Raw genomic sequence first — 26,211 nt, 5'->3', positions numbered from 1 at the left:
TATAATATTTATTAAATCTTTGTACACAGTTTTTTTTACAAAAAATTAATTATAGCCCTCAGCGAAATACTGAGCTAAGGCTCTAACACCTTCCCATGTTTCTTGTCCAGTCGATTCAATTTGCGACGCAGGAAGGATGAAGCCATGCATGCCAGTGTCAGGGAGCTCGATTGTGTAGGCATATTTTATCCTTGCAACTCCTTTCGCCCAGTCATCCGATGCACCTTAAATGAGGGAAAAACCGTGATTAGTTGCGCTTATGGCAGTCAACAGGTGCAGCCTTCCAAGAAAGAAAACTTGTGCTATGGGTCAACTTTAGAAAAGTTATCATGTTTGATGCATTCATCGCTGGTGGGCGTAATGGAGTCTTAAGTTCATAATCGACGGGAAATTCACTCATCTACAAACCCTTCCCAACACAAACGCACTACTTTCCCCAAGGTCGTACTTCGAGTAAGAAACTTACCTCATTTACAACTTGTTTTTCATCCATATGCGAGAAGGATGATGATCATTTGGGTTTAACATATCCGTGCAATAAAGGTTTATCTCTTGGTATTTTAACTGTCCTTCTCGGAAATAGCTTTGTGAAGCGCAAACAAGGGTTGACGCTGGTTCGACTTGGGCACTGTATGATAACCCGATTATGATGCATGCACATTATGATTACCGAATTGCTCTTTGGGCAGAAATGAACAGTTTCCTCGGGTGAAAAGGGCACCGAATTGTCTCGATTGCGAATTTACATCACAGAATCAGCATTCAATTCAGTAGAAAGAAAAAGATAAATACTAGTGTCTTAGAGATGATGCCTCCGTTATTCACAATACATTTTTATGGTTGTCCTTGAGAACTGAACTCCGTTTCACACCTTTGCACTCTGCCAAAAGTGTGCTACGTGAAAAAGCTGCAGGCGTGAGATCATAGTGACTTAAGAGATCCGAGTATTTTTTTCATATTTTTTCTTTTACTTTCCCCTCGTCATGCCGAAATTATTGGTAATTACTTCAAATATTTTACTTATTCCATTACAATAGAGTATGTGCACTCGGGAGGAATACGACTGAAATGCAGTTTATTCGATAAAGTGTATCGTAAATATCATTACTTTCGATTAACAGCATTAATTGTTGCTTAGTTTGTTTAATAATTACTATTTAATATGCATTGTTTTCGCAACGATATTAGGCAGACGAAAACGCTCATCTATTGGCTCCTCGGTATGTGACGTCATTCTGGTCTATCTCATCAGCGTGCATGGTGTTTATCGTGTTATGATCGTGTTTATGATTCAATAAACTACGTGTGCATTGGAAAAAGTTGGTGGATCTGATCTGTGTAATGGGAAATACGTTTAAGTGCTTATCGTGGAATCAGGTTTCGTGAGGGTTTCTTCAAATAATATCCCGAAGGTGGATGCTTCAATGATTGACCGTGCTGATTATGACTATACCTACATGCCTCGGCACGAAGTTTTAATGTTGAACTGGAGCTTTTTTGTTGTCTTGTCTCATTCATAATAAAGAGAAATGGACGGGAAACCTCATAGGAAATTAGGTCTAACACAAGTGAATTAAGGGTGCTTTCCAATCACCTTGCGCAGATTAGCTCACATCGCAACAGATTGAAACACATTAGCGCACAAAGAAACAGACGATTGGAACGCATCTGCGCTGATGTGTTTACAAATGGTGGACCGATCGGCGGCAAAAGTTGAATGTTCAAATGACCTGTAGCTTTTGAACTGACCTTCGCCACATGATCAATCAAGAAGGATGATAAATGTTCGTCTATATCATTTTGTATTTATATAAGCACTAGTAAGTATTAATTGAAATAAAATACTATGGAACTATCGCTACTTAATAATTACCTCTCCCGAACCGCTACTGTGCCGGCAGTTATACCAGTTATACTTCATTTCGCATTTCTGGATTGAGATACACATACAATAATAATTAATAATCCATATCACGCAGGTAAAGCCGTAAAAAATGTTAACACTGCATTATAAATCTGCCGATTCTATAGTTATTTTGCGGTACTGAATTACAATTAATGGAATAGAATTAACGCCACATGAACGTTAAAGGAAATTTGGTATATAATACGTCCGCTATCCATGTAAGCTAATGAAATAAATCTGCTTAGAATCTAAGCAATATAACATATTAGTTTAATAGCTTACATTCTCCATTTCTAATTTTTTTGATAAGGACAATTTCTCTAGAAAATCGACTAGCCTCCTCTTGCTATCGTCCTTTGCTCATGTTATATCAATCATTACGTTTGACGAAGATAATATTATATTTCCCAAATTACGAGCTTAATTAAACTTATGTAAGACATATACAGATCAAATTATAGTTTATTATTCTCAAATGATCATCATACTTATCTTTGAGATGGTGGAATTCATTTTCCGTCAGCAATATATTTTCCCGCCATCATTAGTTTTGTCTGCTAGCGCAGACGAACAACGGTGCAGGATGTGTTCCCATCTGTTTAGCGCAGATGACGTCACAGGTGCGATTGGAACACGCTCTGAGCTAAACAGTTTCAAACAGATCAGCGCAGATACGTGATTGGAAAGCACCCTAAGTAAGATTGTTTACAGTAGGCAATTGGCCAAAAGTTTGTTAGCACGATTCTAAGGTTTACGGAAGTAAAAGTGCCGGTAGGTAGATAACTATCGATATCTGTATTATTGTCATTTCAAATACCGATCATAATTTAATTTATCTATTTCACTATTTTCTATTCTATTATTATTTAACCTACTGACTCGCGAAAAATAATTTTTCATGTTCAGTTATGGCCCGTGGTGACTGCATGAATATCCATAGTTAATTATTAAATTGCCGTTACTGAGCTGGGTTCTTCTTCTGGGCTATTTAAGGTTTTAAACGTAAGCACAAATAACTGAAGTTACATTTTGGTCCAGTTTAAGCAGTAATCTGATCTTAATTTCTTAAAAAAAAAGCACTTTTAGTCGACGTATTTGTTCTTTCGTAGAATTAATGTATTCAAAAGCAGAGTTCTGATTATCTCAATGTTTCTACAAGTTATTTTCAGTTCGCTAACATAGATATGTCAGTCAGATGTACATTTGCTTGGTTGAGGTGTATGAATAGCATTTGTGAGGTATGTCAAAAAATTGGTTATTGAAAACTTGGTCCGGATGAATGACGGAAATCTCTCGGGCTGGAAATCAAATGTTTGATAGTTAGATCAGACGATTACTTTTCATTCATTCGGTTTCAATATGCTTCTCGAAGCATTTGTTAGCACAATGTAATAATTGGTTCATTTTATATTTCTTCACAGCATAAGTTTATTGGTTTTCAAGGTACAAGTGTCTTGTTATGACCGGTTATGCTATCCATTAAGCGAGGAATCCCTGCGCGCGGTGCATTTCCAAAAAGTAGTCCCGACTTGTGATACGTAATAATGAGCTTATTTCACATTCGATTTAGAAAATATTAGCATCACTGTGTTTGGAATTAAATTACAAACATTTTGAATACCCAAACTATCACTTTTTATCGAAAATTAATTTTCCGTTTTTTAGTTAGTAGTACGGGTATAGTTACTAAGTTAGTTACTAATTAGTGACTTAGTTTTCACGAATTAAGACGCACTATTTTCAAGGATCATCACTGTTTAAGTGTCTCTTAATTTTAATGTCACTATAAATCTGCAAACGAACGCAAATGCGAGAACCGAGGAGTAAGAAATACGATTAGGTAGTTCGAGGTAGAAAAGTTGATAGAGTCTTGTCGTCAGCGTAACCGAGAAACAAATGAATTAAAAGATGTAGATGATGGCATGTACACACTTTAAATCTAGTTCATAAGGCATTCCATGGCTTCTTTCCAAACTCAGTATACGCTGTAGAGGGGCTCACCCTAAAGAACAAGGAATGCCTGAGAACACGTCGAACAAAATGACGTCACAGCCTTGAGAATATGGCCGACTGGTGTTTCAGCGCATCATTAATTTTGCAAATTTTAATAATTAATACCTTGCTTAAAAAGTACCTCTCTATTCTCAGACTCAGAATTTAGCCTAATTGAGGCGTAAATTCTTTTTTAAGATCACTTCCCAAAAATGGGCACTTACTCTATTGTTTATTATTACTCGTCCGTCTCAAGTGTCTCATGTCCCTCAAGTTCTTATTCATCGTTTACTTCATTCTTGAAGTCGGCTCCAACAGCTGGATTTCATGAGAGGGAAGACTCGGTCATCAGACTGAGCGCGAGGCTCAACAACTGAAGAGATAGAGCACGCGATGCATTTACGACAATCTTTTACTCTACACTTATCCCGAAATGAGTGTCTTTAGTCACGGTCGCTGGTCACACGTGTTGTGCTCAAGACAAGCTTAGCCACGAGCATTCGACGGCAGTCCGTGGAACATGTGACAAGTGTAAATGACACCAAATTTTAACCGTCCATTCAAATAGCTAAGGCGAAATGGATATATACTCTTCTTATTTTCATTTCAAACTCCAATCAAATGCTCTCTCGGAAGACAACCGTTTAAGTCAAGGTTCATCATCATTGATCGTTCAATTCCTGTAATTGGTTGACTGCAGCCCCCCATCCCAACTTATCTAATGCTACTTGGCTTACTTCCACACATCTCTTCCTTTACTCTATCTTCTTTATTTATCCCATTTATTTGTCTCTGATCCTTCCTCTTGGGGCTGCTCTGGGTCCGCGAACACCACATACAGTGGCTTTTTACCTGTATTTTTTTCTCGAACAAAGTATTGCTTCCCTGGCTACACTGATCTCTATAAATTGATATTGGTTTTCCAAGAGGTTATCTCCAATTTCCCTTCCAACCCTTCGGCTTCTTATTCGTGTAAGTATTTGTGATGCATGTGACATTGAGGTCAAGGTTCTGTACTCCTCATATACCTCATTCCTCGTCTTCTTCGGTGTCAAGATCAACACACTCCTTTGAAAATCCTCTGGAAGTGTACCGCTTTGATAGGTATATTTTATTTTATCGTAGAGGGTATCCTAGCCTTTTTCTGACCACCTTGATGATTTCTCCGGTGACATTGTTTGCTCCAGAAGTTTTTTTCATCTAAAGGTCTTCATAGGTCTCTCGAATTCGCTCCTCAATGTGTGTGGGCCTGAGTCTTCCTCGTCCACCTCGCTCTCATCCTTCATAAGGCTCAGCGTACTCGGCCATTGGTAGAGGTCTTCAATGTGTTGCCTCCATCTATCCCCAATGTCTTCACTCTCGAGCAGTATATTTCCGTTCGCATCGCTGATGTTGTTGCATTTCGTTTTCCTTTCCTCGAAGTACTTCTTAGCGTGCTTTTTGGCTGACTCGGTTTTCCCTTTCTCCATTCTTTCGTTGATTTCTTCGTTGTGGCTTTCTATCCAGTATTCACGAACCTTCATAAATTTTCTTTTCACCTGGTTCCGAGGCTCTTTGTAGAGATTTACCTCTTCTTCATTTTAGGCGTTCTAGTATTTCCGTCTGTCTTCTACTAGTTCCCTTATCTCCGTCGTCACCCATGGCTTCTTCGTCGTCATCCATGGTCCTCTTCAGTTCACCCTATCTCTCCCCGATGCCCTTTCCTCCATTTCCTAGTTCACTTTCAACTACAGCGATGTTTCTTTCTCTGTCGACAGTTTTGTATTCCATTTAGGTTCCTGTTTGGTTCTCTTTATTTTCTTGAAACGGTGGAGGGTGCCAATGAGTACAAGGTGGTAATCACTAGTTATATCTGCTCTAGGATAGCTCATACACTGCTTACCAGATGTTGGTATCTGCCTGTGACAAGTTTGTAATCTATTTGGTATCTGGCAACATCCCCCACCATCTTCCATGCACAGTCGGATTCAAAAGTATGGCAACGAATGAAGCTACGCCACTTTCGCCGCAGTTTGGAAATAGAGTTTCAGTATTAGCTCATGCTAGATCCACCTCCAGAACTTATGTTTTCAAAATTTCATTTTTAGTTTTCCGCGGACACGGTTATTCGTTTTTAACACAAAGAGCCAACGACGACGGACACGACTGAGCTGCCGAATCAGGAGTAAAACTCAAGGAGCAAATGCCCCATCGAAATTAAGATTAGCGGATGGAATTCACTGTGGTAATTCACGCCCCCGCAGACGTTGAGCTGTCGGAGGGTTTTCTTTCTGGCTCCGTGGCAAGGTTTTTTCTATCTTTAGATTCAAATTTGGACTTACCACATATCGCTTCCTAATGCCTGGCTCCATAATTGAGTAGATGTAAATCGTTCGCAGTAGCTGCGTAGTGTTCTGGTAGGAATCGAGTCCATAATGATCATACTTTTTCATTTTTAAAAGACGTATTCTCGGACTCATTACGAGATTTCCTTCGCCATGAAAGGAAACGAACCAGTCTTCCAGTTTCGCTACATCGAACTGAATTTAAACACGCGGTGGTATTATTTGCAGTGATATTGCGGCGGATATTTTATATGTATAAGTTATGTTCGTTATCTCTCATCGAAAATTTTTTTTGCACCGGCAGCACGTAGTAGCCGTATTTTTCGATATAGGAAAAGCTTATGGCCGATTATGGCGACACAAAGTTTTAAAAACTCTGCATGAATGGGGTTTTAGGGGCAACCTTTTAATTTTTTATCAGGAATTTCCTAGAAGAACCGGTCTTTAGAGTAAGGGTCCATAACCTCCTGTCAAGCTCCCGCACCCAAGAAAATGGGGTTCCTCAAGGTTTTATTTTAAGCGTCACACTGTTTGCTATCGCAATTAACAGCATTGGGGAATGTATAATACCTCCGGTAATCGGATCCTTATTCGTAGATGACTTGGCAGTTTTCTGCGGGTCATCCACGCTCCATTCCGCTACGAGGCAAATTCAGATGACCCTCAATCGGATCGAGAAGTGGTCCAACTGCAATGGTCTTCCATTCTCGACTGAGAAGACAAAATGCATGCACTTTTACCGAATACGTGGAATATTCCCTATACCATCCCTTTCCTCGGCAGGAAGAAGCTGCCTTTTGTGCAGACGACTCGTTTTTTAGGGCTGACCTTTGACTTTCGGTTGAATTAGCGCGACCGCATTTCTATTGTCCGGGACAAGTGTTTTAAAAATTTGAACGCAATGAGTGTGTTAGCAAGTACGACATGGGGTGCTGATCGAACCACTATGCTCATGTTGTATAGAGCTTTGGTGAGGTCTAAACTTGAGTATAGTTCGGTTGCCTACTCTTCGACCCGAGAGTCCTATTTAAGACCTTTGACGACAGCACACAATGCTGGCCTCCGGCTGGCCACTGGTGCGCTCAGGACCAGGCCGATTACTAGTATTTACGTTAACTCTGGAGAACCACCGTTGTCCATCCGTAGGAATATTTTAATGTGCAATTATGTTGCCAAATTTTTATCATTAAAAGAGCACCCTTGTTTTAATTCAATTTTTAAACCTAGATTTATGGATGTTTTTAATCGTAGGGCAAGATCTACGAAGCCTTTAGGCGTGAGATTCCGTAATTTTATGAATGAAGCTGAATTCCGGCTACCCGAGGTCATTCTTCAAGAATGCTCAGCTAACCCGCCGTGGGTCATTCCACGACCAGATGTTATTTTTTCTTTAGCGCGGGGAGCGAAGTCCTCCACTTTGGATTCGGAGTAAAAGCTCCCTTTTCAAGAAGTTCTCGACCTCCAACCTCGGCGTATACCCATTTATACTGACGGCTCAAAATCCGAATCAGCTTGTGCCTGCGCCGTCATTCCTTATGAAGGCGGCACGATCCAAGCTAAACTCAACCCGCTCTGCAGTATATACAACGCAGAACTTCTTGCCATAAAATATGATCTGGAAAATATATCTTTACGCGAGTCCTATCTAATTCGCTCAGATTCCTTTAGGGCACTCCGTGCAATTTCAGGTTACTACCCCTCTCATCCCTTGGTGCAGTCCATAAATGATACCCTTTACTCCTTGAGCAGGAAGGGTATTACAATTTTTTTCATGTGGATCCCGGGGCATGTCGGAATTCGAGGCAATGAGATAGTGGATGCAGCAGCGAAGAAGGCCCTTTGTAAAACCAACATCGATTTTGATAGGATCCCCTCCGACGATCTAAGATCCGCACTGAAGAGAATATGCATGGAGCAATGGCAAGAGGTGTGGAATAATACCGCTGGCAATAAACTGAGAAACATCAAAGTGGAGACGACCTCACCGAGAGAGACCAGTGGAGAGACCGGTCCACCTCAGCCAGGAATAGTCGTAGGGAAGAGGTCGCCCTCACTAGGCTTAGAATTGGTCATACCGCGCTTACATATGCATACCTCTTCACCGAAGAGAAGCAACCTCCCCGCTGTGATAGCTGTGATTGCCATCTTACTGTGAGACACGTTCGGGAGGAATGCACAAAATACTCTCTTGAACGTAGGAAACTAGTTGGACACCAAGATATACGAACCGCTCTGGGTAATAATCTGGATAATATCATTAATGTAATACAATACAGCATCAGCACAGGCATAATTAAACTCTTGTGACTGCATACAAAAGGAGACCCCTTTTTATTGAAAGCGCGTAATAGAAATCAATAAGCTTCCTTAATGTAAAAGCACTATGAGCGGTGCAAATGACCCTGTTGTCGACGCACCCCTAAAAACGCATCTCTACTAGGTACTACTCGAAAAATTTCAGCGTTAATTGCAAGAAAATATACTTCTGCGATTCGGTCAATTTACGAATGAAAATAAATTGAAGTTCTGGAGGTGGATTTATTATCTAGCATGAGCTGCACAACTCATGATCTATTAAACATTCCACGCATCCCGAAAAAATTTCCTTTAAATGATGTTGTAATAAAAAAATTGCGGGAGGTGGGTATATTGTTCAAATTTCCCTCCTACAGGTACATTAGAAAATGCCGAAACTCTATTTCCAAACTGCGGCGAAAGTGGCACCGCTACATTCGTTGCAATACTTTTGAATCCGACTGTACATATCCTTCGTCGATGTTGTTTGAAGAGTTCGTTGGATATCACTATATTATTCTAATTGGGGAAGTGGAGTTGTTTCTCTCCATTGCCGTACCCAATCCGAAGTTTCCAACGCTGTTATCCTCTTTCCCTTCTCCAACCGCTGCATTCCAGTCTCCCAGTATGATGAGATTCTCCTTCATATTCATCTCACTGAGGGCTTCCTCCATTTTCTCGTTCACTTCTTTTATTTCTTCTTGCGTATGGAAAGAGCCCGGCGTAGACCTGCTGTATCACGATTTCCGTAGGCTTTCCTTCACCATTAGAATCCTTTCGTTGTACAGTCAGACTGACTTCACTTCCCTGCCCCCCCATTCTTTCCTCAGTGTAATTTATACACCGGTGATGCTTAGGTTGTCTCCAGAGTGTATCACTCGACACACGTTGCTCCAGTAGCCGTCTGCTCCCGTCCAATTGATCTAGCTTAGTCCCAGTTTCTCTCCTCTTTCCCGTCGTGCCATCTTCATCCTCGCGTTTCCCAACGTCTCGGCCACCCCTGGGAATCCAACGTCCCATGTCCTCGTCCTGCCTTTCCCGACCACTTTCTTATCCTAGGATGCCCCACCCGGAGATCCGATTGGGGGACTATTTTACCTCCGGAATACTTTACCGAGAAGAATGGAAGAATGCCATCATGTCATGTATAGGCTGAGTGCAGGGCTGCTCAAAGTAAATATAAACTGAGTAATCAGGTGGCTACGCAGTAGCCAGATTCTGAGCTCAACATTGAAACCCCTATCTTCCATTATAATGTAAAAGTAAATTGAGTTCTATTTAACAGATTTTTATGAAATATCGAGGCTTATTCTTCATTACAATGGAAATATAATTTTCAGTCGCTACTGTATACCAATGTTATCGTCGGAATCCAGCCAATCTGCGTTATTCTCAGATACGGTAAGGTTTAAGGGTTGGTTGAGCTGGGATTCCTCCTTTGCAACTTTAGCCGCATGCGCAGCAGCCGAAAGTCGCTGTTATTTATAGATAATTCAAGTAGAGGTCAAATCGACTTCAGAGCAATACAGTATATTGCATATGCAGACGCGGACTTAATCAGCAACAACGAGGGGGAATTGAGAGAAGCCCTTTAGCATATGTAGGAAGATGTAGGAAGAGCCGACCTCACCATAAATGAGAAAAAAACGAAGGTCATGGTAATGAAAAGGGCTGGAAATGAGCCTCCAGGACATTTTGCTATAGGTGGGTACCCATTAGAAAGAGTGCCTACCTCTAAGATCGTAGGCTCATTGATGTCAGAAAATATTGTTAATAGCCTAGGAATACCTAAAGGAAAAGTGAATGCGGGGAACAAGACCCACTTTGGCATCTTGCGCTTATTGAAGTCGCGGTTATTAAGTCAGAGAGCCAAAGAAAGATTTTACCGGACAGTTGTGCGACTCCTGATCCTATCTGCCTACGAAACGGGGGTCATGAAAAGCCGGGATGAACTATTACTCAGCACGTGGGAGGGGTACATCCTGCGACTAATCTAAGGTCCCATCCAGGAAAACAACTCTTGGCGTATCCGCACTAATGCAGAGCTAAACAGGCTCTTCGGTAAACCTAGGGGGGGGGGGGGAGGGGGAGGTGGAGCAACGGAGGGGATTGATACCGCTAAGTACGCCATGGAATTTTTGCGAGTCATGAAACTATATTTGGGGGCTTTCAGAGATAAAGTAAATATAATTAGTCACTTAGCAGTGGAGTTGAAATCGAAAAAGAGAGGAACTCGCTTCAATTATTAGCCTAGAGAAGAACGCGATAAAATTTTCGTGAGTCATGAAAATTGGACACCCCCACGCAAAAAACGATTCTATATGTAATTTAAGGTCACAATTCTTGGACAGTGGTTCGACGACCTTCTCAGGAGAAAGGAATAACCTGAAGGGATAAAATAATCACCTCATTTCGAAGAAAGTATTAAATACGTCAGTGGAACAAATAAGAAGTTTACTAGTCTCTTGCCTTAAACCATTGCAGTGAGCATATTCGAAGAAATAACTATCTTACTCAATAACGATTCAGGTCATTAGTGGAACGTTAGGATGATAATGATCCTGGTCTTAAATGGCTCAATCTATCTCTGCAACTTCAGAAAATTCAATTAATGTTGGCTTTTCTTTTCATTTTTTCGAAGAAGTGAACGAAAGGCATACATGGCTCTATTAATGTCTTGCGATAAAAAATATTAATTTACTTTGGATTTGTTTGCCGTAATTAATTCTAACGAATCAATTTAATTTAATTACTTATAATTGCCTTCAAAGAGGTTTCAATCCTGTGCTCCGTCATTCCGTAAAAAACGACCATTTTCGGCAGTCTTCAAATAGATAGTCGAGGTTGGGGAGTGATTGTCATACGAAACCAGCTGACGGCTCGGGCCAACGAAAGAGTTCGTTTGTCAGCAACAAGAGGTTAATTCTGAAGGAGGAAATGAACCACACCTCTCATGGCGTCACCAGATCTTGAAAAGACGCCGTTTTTGCGTTCGCATTATTCATTTTAAACTTATAAGAGAATGGATAAATGAGCGAGATACTTATATCGTTGAAACTTAAATTTGCCGATAATCTTCCGAATTCTTTCACTGGTTTACGATTACGGGTCCTGGTGACGTCATCCTTCAAGGTAGAGGGCGTGTGCTTGACCGTGACTTTGCATTTGGCATGGCACGTCTACAACACACTCCTCATTTCTCATGAGCGATTCCAAGAGATGCCTTTGCACTCTCCTCATCGCTCTCTCAGCTATTCAACACCGAAGAGATGTTTGACCTCCGTTGACGTCTAAGCCGAGCCGGAGTTCACTAAAATCGCGCGTCCTTTGTTCTCGGCTGCTTCACATTTGCGGAATTTTCACATCAACGACACACTCACAGAGATCGTCGACAGCACAGCGTGACACATCTCCAAGGTGTAGCGTATTTATTAGCCTTGAGTGGTTGGCATCACGAGAAGTGGCACATTTTTAACCTGGCGAATAGCTAGGAATATTCTAAACGATTTAAGCAAGTTCCATCGTACCGTTTGCAATATTAACCATTTTCCAATGATATCCTCAAAATTGATTATTTATTTCAGAAATGGATTGATATTTGCTAAATGAGGTTAATAATGAAGTAATTTAACAACATAATAATGGTTACTGCCGACAAGACTGAAACGCAATCTCCTACGAAGACAAATAGGGAATTTTTATTATGAAATAGAAAGCATGTATACAGAGTTACTGGTATGTTTTAGGGAACTAAGTATGACCTATGGCCTGCGAATATACGCTGAAATTAAGAATTCTGTCTAAATATAATACTAAATCAATAGAAAAGCCATGTAATGAATTACCATTCAAATTATGAATTTAGTACGCATTTCAAATTATATCATCAAAATTGCTGCATAGACTGCCAATAAAAGTTGAATAAATTATCCAAAAAAAGCAATGCTATGGGAAATTACGGCAAAGAAAAAACTTTAAAAGACTATATTAAAACATAAGTAGTTGAAGCATTTTAAAGAAAAAAATTATTTTTGATTCGAGAAATAGCTACGTCCAGCATCGTGGCTCGGGTAACTTAGGGCAATTGCGAGAATGAAGCCGTAGAAATCCCAAAGTATCTTCTGCGATTCTGAGTCTGAAAATAATCGCACTGTGGGCAGGCGTGTTATGCTCACTGGAGAACTAAATTTGAGACGAGAGTGAACGAATGTACATGGAGCATCGAGATGAAACTTTTCGTCGGGCCCACTGCACACAATTACTTCAGTTATTTTTGGAATATCTACAACTGAAACATACCCGGCAGTCTTGAAGAAAAGGACTGTTTTTCTTAAGTGAATATTAGACGGGCGACACCTGGGATTACATCAGTAGTCTCTAGGGGTGGAGGGGCTGGCTACTCTTAGTGGATAACTCCTGGGGGTGGGGGTTGCCGTGTTTAAACCATTCGAAATTAATCCGAGCGAAAAGAAACTCCACCTAGGAGGACAAACAGCAATTTTTACAGCTCTGAAAATCGCGAATGGCGAAAAACAGTCCTTCACTCCAGGACTTTTTCTCTCGGATACATAGCGAGCGATTGAAAAGAACCTCCCGAGCCGATGGACTCGGAATGGAATGCATCACAGTCTTAAAGAGGCGAGAAAGTGGGCGTCAATTGACCCTCTTTTCGTAACAGGACGGTCTGCTGATGGGAACTCTTCAACCGTAAGATGGTATTTTTACTATGACTTGAATGGTACGGTAATGACATATAGCGTTTCTGATTTTTTTTGTATATGCTGCAGTCAATCTTTCGAGGATGAAAAGTTTTCAGCTGATGTTGTAAATAATTAAGTTACACCATAGGCAAGAATGATAGTTTTATATGAAGTCACATAACTAACAAATCGGATTAATTATCCTGAGCACTACTTTGATCTCGAACCCCAAAGCGTAACGCGGCTGGCAAGAGTAATTTTAATCCATCCATCTACCAATCATCAACAAGGGTAATTGGCTACCGATTTTGCACAAGATAATCAAAAGTAATGTAAGTGGATTTATCACAAATTATCATCGCATGGATGATGAAACTAGGCCGAGAATAAGGGGGGGGGGCGGGAAATGGTAATCGGAAGCTGCATTGATTTAAAGACTCGTGCAGCGGCACGCAGTGAACCAACTCCATGTATTATATTTTATACTCTATGTATTGTGGCTACTCCATATATTATCTAATCTATATTCGTACGTATTTAAGTACGAAATATATTGAGGTATTCTTAACAAAAATTTGTTAATCTAAAATTTTAATGATCTGGAACCCATCCACTATCGTCGATACATCATCTGGAGTCATTGCTGAGCACGTATTCACCGAACTGTATTTGACGAATATTCCTGAAATGTCGCGGCTCGCCTCTCGTCAGCGGGGCTACGCTCTACATCAGGGAAAATCACCGCTCAGAGTTGCAGTCCCTTCTGGGGCGAATAGCGAGAGTGAGGGAGCTCGAAATGAGGTCTCACATGGAAAATTAACCATAAGCACTTCGCGGCTTACGTACCTGAGGAAGCGTATATCAACTCGGCAGATGTTCCCAGCAGATAGTCGGTGCCTCTGACTGCCTTGAGGGCATTCACTCCCTTCTCGGCCAAGACGTACATGTCGTAGTAATCGTCAGGCTTCTCAGTTTCCGTCCAGCCCCACGGTAGCAGCCACATTTGCGAGTACGAGTGCAATGAGAGGAAAAGTGCGATTTGCTCCTTGTGCATCGTGATGAAGTCCGCCATGGCTCGGGTCTCCGGCTCCGAGAAAGGCTTGTGGCCCGCGAAGTTGTCGTCGCACGGGTTCGATGATCCGCCGATCTTCATCCACTTGAAGTCCCAGTTCCGGTTGGGATCGACACCCACGCACTGGCTGCGGAAGCGGTGGGGTCTGGAGGGTCCGCGGTGACCCAGCGCGGGGTACGGCCTTCTCTTCTTCGTCCCCACGGGGATGGAGCGAGTTTTACGCCACAGCCGGTCGTGGACGTGCGAATACTCGTAGCCGTCCGGATTGGAGACGGGCAGGATGTACCAGTCCAAATTCTCCAACAAGTGCGGGTGCTTTTCCCGGAATTCGACCAGCTGCAATAGGATGTAGGTGACCGTGGCCGGCGAAATCCATTCCCGTCCATGCAGACCTACGGGGATGTTTTCTCACGTTAAAGTTATTCGTCATTCAACCAGTCCATGAAAAATTACGCTATTGCATGCACAGCTTTAATATTGAGCGCCCATTCGTGTTTGCACATTCCATTCGTAATCGCAATTTCCAGGCAAAATTTTATTCTTTGCACAAATACAGCCCCATGAATCGCTTAATTTAAAAAATATCCGGAAAGTAACTAGAATGTTTAAAATATTTACTCCATTCACTGAATCCCTCCATTATCAACGATTAAAATTCTGATAAAATATATATTAATGTTTTAATTGAAATTATTGTGCTGCGCGTCCACGACACGCGCCCCAAAATATGATTGCCGACGGCAAAAGGGAGTTTAAAGGTATGATTGAATCTGTACACCCCGAGCTTAGGTTCCGATGAGAAAATGAGACATGCGCTGCGAAAATCTGTATGGAGTCATTCTTTTACCACATGATTAACTAACATAATTTGAGCCATCTAATATCTAATACACTGAACTAGTTTACATTATTATGAATCACCCTTTGATTCACGAAGGTAAGCTGTTTATGGGTCTCTCACAGCAGGTGTTCAATTCTTCTAAAAGATATGAATTATTATTACTGTTGTTTGAATTACATGGGGTGCTGTAGATCTTCCGGTCTAAATGGATTGTTCACATTTGGCTCTAGTGATCAAGGCTAAATTGAGAGGAGGGGAAATGTGAATACCTTGACCTCATCTATGGCATATTTCCACCTCCTTCGTTGCTTTATAAGAGCTCATTTTTCACATTTCTTCATCAATACACCATTCTTTTCTTCAATTTTGTTGATTTGAATTTTTAATTATTTTTTGTGTTTGAGGACACGCCAATGATCTCAAAAATGTATTTATATGCAAATAATTTTTTTGCGTTATTTTCACATTCCACACCTCGCCATGTCTCCCACGAATTAATGAACCTCTTTCTCTACCTCCCTTTCCACATATAATTTGAGTTCTTTACTATTTTGGACTGTGCTCTTTGTTTTGATTGTATTCGTTTATGTTTAATATTTCTTACTGCGTCACTATAAATTGGTAGTAATGATGCAGGTACATGAGCAATCACTGAAATAAATAAATTCCGTCAGAAATATATGTATTAGTCATTCCACCCAAAGTCGACGGGGTATTTGCCCCTTGGATGACTCATTTCGACCAAATCATCTTCACTTCATTCGAAAACGAATACTAAAAGTTTTTTTGCGATGCATTTAACGCTTTCAGACATTTCAATATTGTGAAGCTGCAATTTCACGAAATCGACATCGCATTGGACGTAGTATATCCTCAAAATAGAAAATATATGTGCATTCAATGTCTCCTTTTTAAGGCCATGGTCTTAAAAAGATTATTACTAGATTTTGTAGATAATTCGAACAATTTAATATTGCTTATAAGAAAATAAAATTTTCAAATCAAGTTTTAACGCTGCAGACACCCCTTCCATTTTTTCATATGCTGTAGATAAAACCATACTATACAAGTTTAAAAATTTGCTAGGGCTAATATTTCATTTGAAAAGTGTTGAGCAAGTGCGCAAGAGGCGGATGAAGAGGGACGCTGCAAATGATAGCAATGTATGCATCGCGCTTACGGTTGACACATTCAGACTTCCGAGGAGCATCGAAATGAGCAAGCACACGAGTGAAAGGTATGGGCTTTAAGATTGAGCGGGTAAAGAAGGAAAAGAAGATGGTATTGAGAAGATTCCGAGAGGTAAATGGGTGCCTCCGCTGAAGGGACTGCCTGTCCCTTTCATGCAGGTACTCCACATTCCAGGGAACTCTCTTTTTTGAAAATTCTAAGCTAAGCATCCGAAGGAATTACTTTTTACTTCTCTCGTGCTGATCTGAAGAAGCCACAGCTATAATTGAAGGCCCTGTGAGAAGTGAGTTGATTTCGTATCCGCGATTGACTACTGCAATGTGAATTGCATGCCGAAATTAAACAATCGGCTAAAGATCTAAATGCAGCTAGAGCAAGCAAGGGCCAGCATTGTATCGTCATAGGAAACGGAAAGAAACAAGAGTTCGTCACCATCATAACAGGTCTAAATATTGTTTTAACTGTATTTACTTATCTTGGAATATCGCCAAATTGCGGCTTCTCCAGCCACGTTTCTCGATTTTGATTGACTACAGTTTCAAAAGCCATCCTGCCTTTCGCCTTCCGGTCGAAGGCGAAACAAAATCCCCTGATGATCTTTTTAAAACCATGACCTTAAAAATAAGACATTGCCTGCTCATCAATCTTCCTAATTTTATGACAGAGGACGTCTAATGTCGATATCATCAAATTGCAGCTTCACAGCAATGCAACGCCTGGTAAAGCGTTGAATGCATTACAAAAAGACTTGGACCTGAAGACGAAAGTAGGATGACTCTTGAAACTCTAGTCCAGCGGTTCCCGAACTTTTTCTTCCCACGACCCATTTTAGCCCATACGTTTTAGCCGCGACCAATTAAAATTGGTGGTCTAAGTTTAAGTACATAGTTCACCATATTATTTGTATACATCTCGCGACCCCTTTCCTAACGGCCCGCGACCCCCAGTTTGGGAACCGCTGCTCTAGTCAATCAAAATGGGGAAACGCGGCTGTAAAACCCGGAATTTGTCAGTCATCGTGAACAACGCCGCGGGAACGTACGCACGAATAAGTAAAGGAAATATGCATTGAAGGAAATAAATACGAGCGAAAAACTCCACAATAAATCCTTCAAATTATTTTCCGATTTCCATTCGAATGAAATTGAATACAGGGAAAACTCATCACCTTTTGCCAATGCCAAAAGTAATTTGAATGCTACATTTTTCAGAAAATAAGATTTATTTTTCACTATTTTAACTCAATATGGTTTATTTTAACTCAAAGAATTGTTGACTTGAAAAGTTCAGCTCTGATCCCCAACACAAACAATGTTTGCAGTAAATACCAGTGAAACACGTTTGGTGTTGCTCACATGACGAAGCGTTCTTCATTCATTTCAATAATGAGTTTTATGTAGCAGGTAGAAGGGAGAGAAAGTGGTGATTGATGAGGGAGAAAACGTCTAGAAAGGCATTCGTGAGACGAAGAAAAATTAGTTTCCCTTGGATGGCACGAATGAATGGCGCCACATATTTACCGTTGTTTACATACAAGGGGTCATAAATTAATGCATGAAGGTAAGCGGCGGCGTAATGCATATGAAGATGCATCTTAGAAAAGATTGTAGAGTATGCTAGGAGAATGGGATAGCAGGATTAAATGAGGAAAATCGATGGGGTGGCGTCAAGGTTAAAAATCGATTTTAAAATTTTAATTGTTAGAGACTGGCAAATTTGATTGACTTTAGTAAAATATGGCAGTATTATTAAAATGGAGATGTGACGTCTAATGGGACGAGACGGAAGCCGCTCCGGCGCGAGGCCAGCGTTATGGCCTTGCTCAACATTTTTTTTCTTAAATGAAATATTAGCCCTGGCAAATTTTAAAACTAGTATGGTTTTATCTGCAGCATATGAAAAAACGAGAAAAATGGTAGGGGTATCTTCAGTGTTAAAACCCGATTTGAAAATTAGAATTTGTTATAAACAATATAAATTGTTCAAATTTCCTACAAAATCTAGTGGTAATCTTTTTAAGACCATGACCTTGAAAATGAGATACTTAATTCTCTAAATCTTCCTAATTTGAGGACAGATAATGCCTAATGCGAGGACCAGTTAGTAAAATTTCAGCTTCAAAACATTGGGACGCCTTTTAAAGCGTTTCATATATTGCAAAATACTACGTTTTCGTTTTCTATTCAAGCGTGAAGACAATTTTCTAAATTTGGTAGAAATGGGTAACCCAAGGAGAAAACAGTTTGCCGAATTAGGGATGAACTCATGGTTAAGAAGATTGGAGAACTTCTTCAGACTCCTAAGGACCGTATCTCTTCTCACGCCTACGAAGGAGTTTATGAAATTGAATGCAGTTGCGGTATGTCATACATCGGACAGACGGGGAGAGCCGTGAAGTGCCGAATTCAAGAACATAGAAGAGCGGTGAAAAATAAACAATTCCATCTGTCGGTTGTGGCTGAGTACACTCTCAGTGAACCTGGACACGACATCACCTGGGAAGAAACAAAAGTTATCGCCAGAGAATCCCGATATTTTCCGAGGATCATCCGAGAGGCGATTGAAATATCCAAACATCCTCATAATTTCAATCGAGAGGATAGCTACGCACTCCACAGCACATGGAAGAGACTCTTCGCCCCATACCCCCACGCTATTGGCCGCAAGGCGACAAATCAGGGCGAACCTACACCACTGGGCTGCCTATATAACGGCGGCCAAAACACGGCATAATCACTTCGACCTGAAGACGCCTGCTGGAATGCAGGAGAAACTGTTGTCACCAACGCAACCACGACGCGGTGAAAACCGAAAAATGCAGCCTACAGTACCAGCGCACCGCGGAAGCCTTCGCACCAACATCATAGCTATTAGTATTATAACAATAATACTGACTGTTTATTATTAATGTAAAAACAAAATGTAGGAGTAAATAAATTATTATTATTATGCATATCGCTGTTTCCACTCTATCTCACCTGAAGCACCCAATTACGCTGCTCCTTCCTGCTCCCATTCAAGCCCTCCGCTCTGCAGACCCTATGTGTTCCACTCCCGCACTCTAATTTACCACGCCTATCCTCTATGAAAAATGACGCATTGGTAACTCTATGAAATGGATTCAAAAGCCGTTTGAATATTGCACAAGAGAATTGAACCCCTTGTCCGAGATATTATAGATCAGCCCATTGCTATAATCAAGAGGTATCAAAATGTTGGCTCATATATCAGAAAATCCTACAATTTATAGAAATTAGTGACAGAATTTTTTAAATATAGAGGGGAAAAAGTACTAATGCCCTAAATAAAACAACGATAATTACTTTTAGGGATGTTGGAAACAGAAAATCTTTTTTATGCCACAAATTGCAGGGAAATTTGCTTAAAAATTTTGATTCATAAAATTTTCAGGGTATAAATATCCGACCGATTTTTCACAACGCAGGGTTCAAGTCACTAGTCACAGAATTAAAGCAAATACTAGAGAGGGAGGGATTGAAGAGTTTCGGATAGCATGGAGGGAGAACAATGCATGTAAAATGTTGTGAGAATCCGAAGTCGTTTCTATATTCTCTTCATTCGAACCTAATATTCTCAATTCAAATACCGCTTAAGGCAATCGTAAATAATTATTAATTCCGTTTGCAGAAAAAAGGGTTTGGTATTCCTTAATTTATTTTATTTACCTCCATCGATCCAAATAGCTGGCTTTTTGGGCCCTCCGGACGATACTTTAAGAACTTTTAAGGGTCTCCCTTCAGTTGATGTACCAATTATTACTGTCTCACATATCTCCTTGTAGGTGTGGGCGAGGTAGTCGATGTAACTTTCGATATCTGGAATTGGAAACGTGCATCAACAACTGACTACTGTCTGTAAGAAAAGCAATACACTCCAGTTTGAGGAGTTCTTTCGTCTAAACGAGGCAGTCAATGTCAATGCAACAAACGGCATACGAAATAGAATTTATTTTGTATGCTGGATAATTTACTTTAAAAAATGTTCCGCGCCAAATTATTACTTGAACTTAATTTTTTTCAATAAAGTACCCGTTTTTTGCGCGTAAAATCAAGTTGCCTCACTTTGAGCGCCTGCTATTCCCGTAGTTTTCGTTCCAATAACTTAGAATTTTGATGTATGAAAGCCTGATTTATTAAAGAAAATTTGCAGAAAACAAATTTTTTATACTACCAAACTTGATAGATTTGTTGTAAATAACGCAAATCTCTGCTAACTTCGTAACCAATGGGTCAATTGAAACTTTTTTCAAGTAAATTATCTAACGTAGAAATAAATTCTCTTTCATATGCTTTTTGTTGCATTGAAATTTATTTACTCGTTTAGACGATATAGCTCCTCAACCTCGGATATCTTGCTTTTTTTACAGACTGTGACATAAAAGCTAAATCGCATGCTTGAACTTCTTACCGTGTTAGAGTTCTTTTAACCAATAAAACTGAATTCTAAGTCATCAATCGCATTGAATCATATAAGAGACAACACACATTGTTGAACTTGTTGCGATAGTTTTTTAGGCTATTAAAGTGACAAGGTAGTGAAATAAAAAATAGGTTCTAGTCGTAACTAGGTATTTCATTCCACAAGTTACGTGACCTTCCTGAGCCACATGCACCGGCGGTCACAATACTTTTCGTTAACGTTTCGTTTAACTGCATGCGTGGAAGTAATGACAGCAGGGAGAATCATCGCAACAAAGAACTCCACGTAGTGACATTGTGACATTTAAACAAAAATATTTGACATTAAAATGTCCAATATAGAATAAAAATATTTTTGTAAACAAGCACTACTGTTTAAGACAAGAGCCATGGTAATGTGGCGTGCATAGACACCTTTGTAGCGGTGGTAGCGGCGCCAACTCATGCGATGCCCGCCTCTGTTCTCCCACACTTCACTCTCCTCGACGGCTGGCAGTGGATTCTCCGTGCGGATGGCTTCCTGAGGAACAAAGAAATGGTTCAGCCCACGGAATCTCCCGACATTAAATTAGATACAGACAGGCAATGAGATGGATGGGCTCCAGCAAAATTTCGTGCAATTGCTTCATATTGAAACGAAAAATAACTTTGCAAAATTCAGCATTGATAAAATTTAATCGAGGAGACATTTTGGTGGACTAACTCACATGGCTTTTAGAAAAACTTCAGAAATTTTTTTAAAGAATATTATGGCTTTTTCCTCGTTTGGAAGACCGCTGGAGTGAATCTATTTCAAAATGGCTCTTGGAGTAAACGCACTAAGATCACCGGCGTGAGAGGCGCGATTGGTGCTGTCCTGGTGAGCCCTTTGCTCACCCCAATCAGCTAGTTTACAAAACAAATGAGAATCGTATGCGCAATTTGTCTATGTTGACAGTGTAATTGAGTGTTTTTGTGAACATGACATTTAAATCCAATAAAATTGCATGAATTAAAACGAATGATTCTTACAAGCTCGTAATTTTGATGAAAAGTTCAAAATGGTAACATAAGTTATAATATTGTTAAAAGTGACGATGTTAATTTTTTTTCCATTCTCTGATTTATTCTGAGGCCTCCTTTTCCACGCAGAAATTTATTATTATTTTCTGATATATTTCAAATGCTATGCATACATCATCTAGTAATTATTTTAAAATAACAGTGTTATTATCCATAAGCTATTGTCCTGGGTTTAGTGTAGACACTGCAACGACAACAAGCGGGAACGGAGGTTGCGCAGAAATCATGGCAATTGGTCCCTAATGTGTGAAATCTGACATGAGAGGGCATGGCAGTTAGATATCAATCTGGAGCAGGAGTTCATGGTCAACTAATGCAACGTCCTGGCTTGATGAGGTCATCGGAGGCACTCGCTTCCAGAAGCCGCTCTGTCCTCGGCTGAGCACATGAGGCTAACCTGAGAGGCTCTCATGGGATCATAAATGACACCGAAAACAAGTAGTAAAAAGGTTTCTGTTGAAAAAAACTGTTTGTGTATTACATAGATTCGTGAATTTTTTACTCAAAGAAACTTGTTGCACCATTGTAATGATTACCGAAACCAAAATTCCCTCAAAAGACTACTGTAATGCTAATGTAAACTTTTGGCGAGTCTGAATGTAATTCAGAGGAATAAACACAATGACATATGCCCAGATATTTGCTATTTCAGAACGCCGGTCGAATATATAAATTAATACATAGGACTATAAAATCTTGTATTCTGTGCAAGAACAAGGGAAATATATTCATTCAGAAATTACGGTATTCTGACCGCCAGCGTAAAATACAAAATATCTTGATCTCAGAGGTGTGTGGTCCAAAAACCTTATTTTTCCAATATTTCTAAGATCAAGACTGGAATATGTTTATTAGGAATGTCACTCTGCCATTCGTGGGGGGTCGCGTTTACTGAGCTGGAAATTTCAACTCTCGCATAGCTTCCCGCTTCCTCGGGCATCAATCAACTTTGATGTAATAAGTTACCTTAAGCATATAAATGCATTAAATATATAAATGCATTAAAAACCAGATATACGGAAAGAGATTAATTCCACTAAGTTGTGAAATATTACTTTAAAAAATCAACTGGGCGTGGACATGCACAAATGCATAAAATTAAACCAAAAAAGCATACTTAAACCTTTTTTAAGCTCACGTACACACCAGGTCAAAGTATGAGTCATAAATGAGGTGATATGTTTTCTACATGAGGCTTTTCAAGATATGTAAAATTGTGTTTATAAAACATTTTCAGCCAAGACGTGTAGCCTAGGTTGATAATTAACATTTTGAGACAAATAACGTGGTCATATGCTTGGCCGCGTCCTCCATGTGTCAGTATTATCAGCTCCTTTGTACGCCTTCAGCCGCACCAGCCGCACTACGTCTTGTTTCGGCCATGAAGTTCGACCAAAACTTAGTGGGGGTAAACTTAAAGTACACCCAGTATACTCCAAAGTGGATTGGAATTCGGCCAATTTTTGAGTCTTTTTTCCTCTGAGATGGTGGCCAAAAGGTAAAAATGTTCTTGTATCCTGTTCGAGACCATTTGGTATTAAGCCTCGCATTCATTTGTCTCAAAACTGGTATTAATACCTGACTATGATGCAATAAACGTCGAAAGTATCTGTAAGTTATTTTTACCAATGTGTAGTTGTGCTCACTAGGTTCCATGGCCATCCCACGCTCGGCAACTTCGCAGTACGGGTGTATGCATTTCACTGTTTTCGATTCTATGCCTTTAAGCACCAAAATATAATATCAAGAGCCCGCGGCCCAAACGGAAGATAGTCTAGTGATACGATTTCAATAATTAGAAGCAGTTTAAAGGTATTGTACGTTCTTCTGCGCCTCTGTAAGTTCTTCGCATAAAAATATTCTATGACTTCCGGATATTATAAGTCGCACGATTATTCAAGAGAAAAACTTCGCATTTTAATGAAGGATTGCCCTAATATTTCAGGCACCTTAACGGCGGCAGGAGTTTTTCTGATCCACATGTATGTACTATGCGCTATTTTTACGGTGCGCACGACCTAAAATATGATAAGCACTGGGAGGAAATCCAAATGATAAATAAAAGACATTCACCCGCATAATCCAATGTTTTCAAATTGAAATCGCGTGAATTCCGTCGTGATAGGGTTTTAAGAACCTTATGTTTTGTGCTTTGCACGATTAAACCATGAAAAATCCGATCCCTTAATATTACTCAGCAATGCTCTCCGAAAAGCAGTGCAGTAAAGGGTCCGAGCCGGTATAAATTCTATTGCACTGTCTTCGTATAAGTTAAAGGGAAATAATACTTTGCCGAGCTGGAAAATACATAAAGTTCATGTAAGAAACTTTGTCAAACAGGTTTTTACAAACCATTTCAATCAATCGAATTCAATATATTCCAACGTATGAAATATTTCTTGTATAAAATTAGAAATAGGACCTCGGGGGCGAGCTCCATTAAAGTAAGCAGTTTCTTGCGACAGTCAAATGTATGACAGCATGGAAATGAAACGGCATGCGGACCAATTCAATCACCTACTCCTATCTACAGGACATTTATTGTCCAAAAATGGAATTGTGGTCAAGGATCCCATTCAAATTCAATCACGCGATTTTCCTTTAATCCGTATTCATCAGGCGCTACAATTTATTAAAAATTAAAAATGCAATAAAAATACACAAGTGCCACCCCCTGGATAACAGAACGCGGATTGTTTCCGCTATCGCGACGAATGGAACAGCGTATCCTTCTTAATTACATATAAAACAACCGATTGATGCAGAAAGATGCGCTCACAAGATCAATTCTCCTGCAGACGCTTGGTACAGGTGAATGTACCCACTAGCTTTATGACTTTGCTTCTTCTGGACCAGAGGTTGAACACTGGAGTTCAAATATTAATTCATTGCATCGCCTCCACATTGAGAGCTAAAATGCTAATACTAGCTCCTCATCCAGCGGAGGAGTTCGTCCTTTCCTCGGGCCTTGGGTGCGACTCCCAAGTTGGGACTCCTAGGTAGTGGGAAACCCAAACAGTTGGGAGTCCCAACTGAGTCTTCGGTTTTCCACTACCCAGGGTGTGGTGACACAGAAGACCTGTTGGCCCAACCAGTAGAACTTGATCATAGGGTAGGCCTACTGGGATTTCGGGGGCCAAAAAACCGTCCGAGATTCAAACACGGCAAAACGGCCAAGTGTATTTTTAACTAGGACTCGAACACGCTACAAGGCACACTTGTGATCCGACTGTAGAGTTTGATGACGGCGACTCCCACGCCAATGGTCTCTACAGCGTGAATTCGTCACTGACGACTGAAAATCGAGGTCCGATCATTGTAAAGTGCAAAACAATACTTAGTGAGGAAGCATCCTTGACTGAGTAAATTTTGGGAAATTCACGATGCACAAGTCTAGTCTAAACTATTGCAACACTTGAAAAGCGTACGCGGAGTCCGGATATGTGCTCCGGTTCGGGTAACTATTGAACTATGCTAATGCCTGTGCTCCAACTCCTACATGTTCACAACTGATGATCTGATGGGCGACCGTCTTACTTGAAGGTCATCGACGAGGACCTTGTACGGGATGGACTTGTCCTTGAGGAAGGCGACCAGGCCGTCTGCGGAGTCCGGCGGCGCCAGGATGTCCGCTGATCCGTTCCGCCTGGCGAGGAACTCTGTGCCGGGCATCGCCGCCACCACCTCGGCCACCTGGCCCGCACCCACCATCACCCGCACCACTTGGTACCGCTCGTAGGAGACAGGGTCGGCGGCCAGGGCGCACGCCAAAGCGCAGGCCACGCCGAGGGCGAGCCGCTTGCAGAACTCCATGGCGTTGTTGGCGGCAGCTGCGGCCGCGCCGCGCTTATATATGCACGCGTGCGATCGCATCGTCGCCGTGGGGGGTGGCCGCCCCACTCCCTTGGTGACGCGTGCGCGACCCTGCCCGTACATCCCACGGAGGTGATGAGGAGGGTTGGTGGGGGGAGATTGGGATGACTGACGCCGTCACACATCAGTCGGCGACGCGAGGGGAAGCTTTTTACAATCCCGCATGTCGTCGGGACGGGGATGAGGGCGGCTTTCCATTCCCAGAAGGGATTAGCGGTCGCGCACCGGCGACGCGAGGGATCTATTCATCCCACTGAAGGTAATACCATAGGTAACCCCCTTAATCACCATTAGCGAAACCATAACAATACATTGAACAAAACCATTAGAAAGAAAAACAAGAAAAACTCAATATTTAATCTTATTTTTGGACTTATCAATTCTCGGAACGCAACTTGTCATCGTGAGTGACCAATGCGCAGCTAAGACACCATTTGAGTGGACACGGGAGTACGCCGAAATACCCCTGGACGCCGCCGTCATCAAATTTGTAGCGTAGGCGCACACGCCAAATCC

At 40.9% G+C, this 26,211-nt stretch overlaps 1 protein-coding gene across 1 annotated transcript; it reads right to left on the bottom strand.

Moving 5' to 3' along the window:
- On the bottom strand, nucleotides 1-25,629 carry LOC124171051 (carboxypeptidase B-like). The gene is made up of 5 exons (XM_046550199.1): nucleotides 25,360-25,629; nucleotides 21,175-21,280; nucleotides 20,008-20,157; nucleotides 14,064-14,681; nucleotides 1-224 (listed from the first exon to the last, which is right to left on the bottom strand). The coding sequence occupies exons 1-5, from the start codon at nucleotides 25,531-25,533 to the stop codon at nucleotides 46-48; spliced, it is 1,227 nt and encodes a 408-aa protein (XP_046406155.1). The 5' UTR covers nucleotides 25,534-25,629; the 3' UTR covers nucleotides 1-45.
- Nucleotides 25,630-26,211: the final 582 nt, after the last annotated feature.

This window comes from Ischnura elegans, chromosome X, assembly GCF_921293095.1.
Source record: "Ischnura elegans chromosome X, ioIscEleg1.1, whole genome shotgun sequence".
NCBI classification, from domain to species: domain Eukaryota; kingdom Metazoa; phylum Arthropoda; class Insecta; order Odonata; family Coenagrionidae; genus Ischnura; species Ischnura elegans.
Note: the sequence above shows the minus strand (reverse complement) of the source record. Positions and strands in the feature narration are given on the sequence as shown.

Excerpts from the sequence above, each read along its gene's own strand:
- LOC124171051 (XM_046550199.1), bottom strand. The coding sequence starts at position 25,533 with ATGGTGGGTGCGGGCCAGGTGGCCGAGGTGGTGGCGGCGATGCCCGGC. Across the intron at positions 14,682-20,007 it reads AGCTATTTGGATCGATGGAG|GTCTGCATGGACGGGAATGG; the intron begins GTAAATAAAATA and ends ACATCCCCGTAG. Across the intron at positions 225-14,063 it reads GTTGATATACGCTTCCTCAG|GTGCATCGGATGACTGGGCG; the intron begins GTACGTAAGCCG and ends CCCTCATTTAAG.